The 6,263-nt window shown below is 31.4% G+C and overlaps 1 protein-coding gene across 1 annotated transcript; it reads right to left on the reverse strand.

Annotated features, from left to right (window-relative positions):
• Positions 1–791: 791 nt before the first annotated feature.
• LOC11417963 (LOB domain-containing protein 36) lies at positions 792–1,478 on the reverse strand. Its single transcript, XM_003629521.1, has one exon. The coding sequence runs from the start codon at positions 1,476–1,478 to the stop codon at positions 792–794; it is 687 nt and encodes a 228-aa protein (XP_003629569.1).
• Positions 1,479–6,263: the final 4,785 nt, after the last annotated feature.

A 6,263-nucleotide genomic window follows, 5' to 3' on the forward strand; every position in this document is an offset into this window, starting at 1 on the left:
AAATAACTGAGTCATTACACTTTTCAATACAATATTAATTATTATTTTCCTTTTATAACTCCAATTAATATTACTTTCATCATATCCAATTCAATATATTTCATTTTACATTTATGATAGTGGAGAATGCGCCAATACTTAACAAGTGCACTTAAAATTATTTTTCTCTCTCCTTTATTTATAATTTTTTTAATATGCATGAAATGAGCTTTTGGCTCAGTTAATCCGGGACGGAGGAAGTATCGTTTGACTTCATTATCATATATATTTTTTTACGGAATTGATATATATAAAGACTCAAGAACACTTAGATGAGAAGATAAAAAAACTTTTTCAACTTAACCAAAGGTTATAGATTCGAATATAGCTCCAAAAATACAGTTGTGTTAAATATCTTGAGAGAGAACATAGTAATCCACTCTTGTCAAAAAAAAAAAAAACATTGGTATCCACTAAAGTATTGTACCCGATATAAAAAATAAATGAAGAAAAGAAATACAATATACAAAGAGTTGGTTTATAAAAAAAATGATAAGCTGGACATTTTTTTTTCTCTTTATAAAAATAATATTAAAGGTTTTTATTTAACAAAACAAACTTATTTCATATCCTTAAAAATAGCATCAATAATACAAATTTATAAGCTAGCTTATTTATTTTACCATACATATTAGTCTTAGATGTTCAAATATATATTTTCTCATATGCCTATAAGCAATAATAATTAACTAAAACCCTTAAGCCAAGACGGTAAATATTAAAAAATAACCACTGCACCAATTTGTCTTCAACTATTCTTGTTGATCAGGTTGTTGCTGAACTTGTTGTTGTTCCCCCTGCAATTGAATCTGGCAACTGCTAGTGCTGCCATTGTCAAAAGAAGGAGCAATGACAGCATCAGCAGCAGGAGCACCAATATGTTGTCCTTCTCCACCACCACCACCACTAGAGTTGATCCCGGTGTCGGACCTAACAATATTTTCTTTCAATTGCAGTAAGTGAATGATCTGAGAAGTCGTCAACTGATCTAAAGTTGGCGGCTGCTGAGAAACAAGATGTCCTTGTGGATTTTGATTAGGGCTTGGTGCAAAGCCGAAACGATCAGGATTGGACAGAACCTCTTGAATGATTTCAGGATCAAGGTATTTAATCAGTTCATTCTTCACCTTCTTGAGTTCATCTTGAACATCCTTCAACGTCTTTTCAAGAAAGGATGCAGGACCAACAACGCCATAAACATTGTCCCTCAAACGCGCCTCAGCCTGATACACCAAAGAATCAGCGACTTGTTTGCGATGGGAAATGTCTTGTTCTTGCAATATTTTGGACACTTTGCTCCTTCCAAACACAGAATGTACAAGGTTGTAACGTTGCGGATTGTCCGCTGGAAAGTAAGGAGCTAGGTTGCAGCTTGCTTCGTCACACCTTCGACGATGATGCTTGCACGCTGCACACGGGCGAATAATCTCTTCTGCCATAACTGTAAATTAAATATAACAAATTCAATTACTCAGTTCATTCAACAACAAAAAGCGAATACAAGATCTATGTTATCAAAATGAGTGATATAATAAATTATACTAATAATAATTTAATTAATGGGTGCATTTTGATTGCAATTTTAAAAGATTATTTTGGTAAAGATTTTTTTTTTAAGATGTTAACACTTTGTGAGATTATATTGATTTTATGAGATTTTAAAAGACTTTTTACAATTGGGATATTTATAAAATTTGAAAGTATTTGATGGATTTTTAGGATTTCAAAAAAGTCAATGAAAATGTTTGAATAAAGAAAAAGAAATTAAATGTGTGACCATAATAAACATATTTTTTCTCGAACTGACTGTGTCATACTAATTAAAGAGCTACATAGAGAGTTTGTACCCAAAAAAAAAAGGAGCTACATAGAGAGTAAAAACACAAGTGATCACTACAATATAAAAAAATTTAGGTCCATAGATTTGACATAATTTGCAACGATTCAAGACGATCTTGGATCTTGACTTTCAACAATCAAGAATTTAAAAAGTAAACAAATAAGATAAAATTTTGAAATGAAAAGAAGAAAATATTTTAAACAATCAATCAATATCTCAACTTTCCTAGCAATGAGATTTTATAGGAAGGAAAAGAAATTTTGTCAAAAGAAAAAAAAGTAAGGAAAAGAAAGCAGCGAGAAAAAAAATTTACTTAAGCGATGGAGAAGTGCAATATTTCTTCTGACTAGAGTCAAAATCTTAAGCGATGGTGAGCCTTCATCTTATCCTATATTTATAGTGAAAATCTATCATTTTTTTGGTTTGACCAAAAATTATTATGAATATTTTTTTATAGATTATAATATTATTATTATAATTTATCATACACGAAATAAATATTATTAATTTTTTTTGACAAAAGAAATAAACATATATTATTAATTTTAATATATTTGGTGGTCAAGATTATAATTTTATATTTACCTGATCATATAATTTTTAATTTGAAGGAACCTCATATAAAATTATGAGGTTGGGCGTGGGAGGAGAACCTCTTAGAGGAGTGTAGGCTTTATTACTGACAGTTTTTTTACAGGATGCATTGCTTGATAGATGGGTGTGGTTACCGGATCAGGGAGGCGGATATTCAGTCTGTGGTGTGTATGACATGCTGACATCACAAGAACAGCCTCAGTTGCATCCATCTATGGAGTTATTTTGGCATAAACCAGTGGCGGAGCCAGAAAATTTATGGAGCCCGGGCGAAAAATTTATCCCAAATTATATCAACAGTCATAAATCAATTTTTTTTATTTTAATAATTAAAAAATCGAAATAAAAGATGTTTATCATTTTGTCAATAAAAGTACAATTTAAAATAGGATTATTAATTAAAATTGACCATGTAATATATGTGAAGTCTGAAAATTGACCCTGTAATTAAATAACATGTATTTTGACCATGTAATTCGAAATTTTTATTATTTATAACCCTGTAATATGAAGTCCAAAAAAGAATTCGAGAGATTGAATTTTTTCATGATTTGTTAGAGGCGAGTTAAGAACGTTAAAATACGGCTTTGTACAAAAAATTTATAAATTTTCGACAAACGACAAATTAATTATGAATTTTTAAAGTGTCAAAAGCTCAAAAAACAAAACAATGGAAATCTCGACCTATAAATCGAATTTTGAGCTCACTATTTGTAGAGACATCTATAAAAATATATAAAAAGGATATGTAAACTTTCATAGCATTTCGAAGTCGTTTAAATTTATTATGATTTTTCAACCAAAACGTGCAAAATTGAAATTTTGTTCCGCGTAAGCGTATACTCACAAGTCAAATTTAGTTCCCTAATTTTGTAGGCATGACTAGAGCATGATAAGAACCTTCACAGTGAAATTTTGTAGTCTTTAAACGAGATACAAATTAATTATAAATTGTTTAAGAAATTCATAATTATGAGGGAATGAAAATTCATAATTATGAGGGAATGAAAATTCATAATTAATTTATCTCTGGTCGAAGAAATTTAATTTTTTATGTAAAGCTATATTTTAACGTGCTAATCATGTATGAAAAAAATAATGAAAAAATTCAACATGTAGGTCACATTTTTAGACTACACGTATATTATAGGGTGGTCAAAAATAAGAAGAAATTCAAGCTACAATGCTAGAATATATGTTTTGTATTTTTAAGGGTCATTTTTCAGACATAAGGTATATTACGGAGTCAATTTGAACAATTAACCCGTTAAAATAAGAGAGATGAACCCATCAATTGTGTGCTAAATAAAATTTCGAGACCTATTTGCGTGTGAGAATTTTCAGATTGCCCAAATTTTTCTTTTTGTAAGTGTGTTAATTGACTTTTGGGTTGAGTCTAATGTGCAAAAATTATCGATCGAGCCCGGGCGACCGCTCGGGGTCGCCAGACGGTGAAACCACCCATGGCATAAACAGGTACCTCTCAAAGTCTCTATTCTTGCTTGGCGGCTTATGATGGATCGTTTACCTACGAAAGAAAATTTGGCAAACCGCGGTATCATTCCTGTGGAGGGGCGGTTGTGTGCTACTGGTTGTGGGTGCGTTCAAAATGTGAATCACTTGTTTTTGTCTTGCCCAAATTTTGGTGCCTTGTGGCCATTGGTGAGGGAGTGGCTAGGGGTTGAAGCTGTTGACCCTCAGCATATTTTGGACCATTTTTTGCAATTTATTCATTATGCAGGTTGTTTGAAATCCCGTAGATATTTGCTCCATTTGATTTGGCTTCAGTGTATTGCGGTCTTATAGAATGAGCGGAATGACATAATTTTTAGAAATAAGTAGAGCTCTTTACGACAAATGTTAGACAAAGTAAAATCATCTTCATTGTGGTGGTTAAAAGCTAGTAATGTTGTTTTTAGCTTTGGTACTCATAATTGGTGGTCGAGCCCTTTGTTATGTATGGGTAACGACTGAAAACTTTGTAACATTGATAGGACCTTGTTCTTATGTGATTGTTTAACACTCCTTGTACTACAACAATTACATTTTTAATAATAATATATTTCATTTTGACTTGTTAAAAAAAAAAAAAAAAAACATTGAGCTAACACCTCATGTGTAATCAACTTTTTTTTTTAGCAATGTGTAATCAACTTGTATACACATAAAAATAAGTTTTCTCTAATCCAAATAGTAGTTATGACACGCATACATTTGATAGATGTAAGGATATTGTCACATATAAATAATATAGTTAAACATATTTTGGTCTCTATTAAATCAAGAGCTTTCGATATTAAAATTTCAGTCAAATTTGGTGCTCTATAATATTATAGTTTTTAAGAATAGTTTCCCTCAAATTTTTTTATTTATTTTTTAAGATCAATAGTCCATATTTTATAAAAAATTACACAAAATTGATATTTTTAGTCCTCAAAATAATTTTTATTAAATTCTGATATGGACTAAAAGTGAAGAAAAACAACCATGAGGGATTAAATTTATAGCTTGTAAAAAATTATGAGGGAGATGATTCTTTCTCAAGGCTAATAACTAAGAACATGGATTGTAAAAGGTTCAGAACTGAGTCAAAATGTAATGGGACTGGAAAATGATGTGACAAATTCACGATCCCTACTCTCAACGTCAATAACATCGAGAAATGACAGATATGACACAATCTCCAACGGAATCGTGCACAAAAGGAACTTGTCGATGAGGGAGAGACTGAAGCCGAACGTGAGGAAGCCAATATCATAAAGACGTTGTTAGTCAAAGACAGTTGATTATTGCATCGGTAGGGCCTCTGAATTTGAATTAGCTTTTCTATGTTTGTTTCTTAACTCGTATTGGTTGTATTGTATTACCCATTTGGATTTCTTAACTCATTGGGTTGTACCGTATTACCCATTTCAATTAAATTTGTGTTTTTGCTTTTAGTGAATGAGGTTATATGTCATTTTGTACTCATACATTCTATTTTATATCTGTTTAGGACGTCCTCTACCAAGGAGAGCCTGCCATTGCCAATGATCTTTCCAGTTCCGAAGTGCACCAGCAACAAGAAGCTGGCTTATTGTAAGCCACTACAACTTTCTTATTAAGGAGAATAAAATATCTAACTAAAAATCAAAAGTGGAAAGTATAACAAAAACAGTAATAATTAATAATAGCAATAGTAGCAGTAGTAGATCTTACGCTTAGAAAGGATCCAATCCATTCGATGTCATAATTAAATGAGTAACTATACTATTTTAAGCCTTCGAGTAATCATGAATCACTATCTATTGATTGGAAGTGATTCATGAAAGATAAATGATTCATGAATCCCTATCTATTTCAACTAGTGTCACATGAATAAGGAAATTAAATATTCGACTACTTTTCATAAGCACATCCAACACTTCATTTTCTTTTCTTATAACATCACCGATCTATGACATACCTCTATCATTTTAGGAACAAGATTTTGTGCTGTATTTCTCAAAAAAAAAAAAAAAAATTGTGTTGTAACAGTTAGGCATGACAATTAGGCGGGGTGGGGACGGATTTTACATTCTTCATCCCCATACATGATTCTCATATACTTATCTGTTATCCTAACCATACTCAACGGGATGAGAAATTGAACCTCACCCCTGTCCCCGATGGGTTCGGTTATCCCCGCCTCATCCACGTCCCCGCATTGAATATTTTTGTTTTAATAAAAAATATAAGTTTTTTTTTCAACCCCTAGAGAAATGTTATAATGCATTATCCAACAATATGTTCACTTTAACATTTGTTAGAC

Source organism: Medicago truncatula, chromosome 8 (assembly GCF_003473485.1).
Source record: "Medicago truncatula cultivar Jemalong A17 chromosome 8, MtrunA17r5.0-ANR, whole genome shotgun sequence".
In the NCBI taxonomy this organism is placed as follows: Eukaryota; Viridiplantae; Streptophyta; class Magnoliopsida; order Fabales; family Fabaceae; genus Medicago; species Medicago truncatula.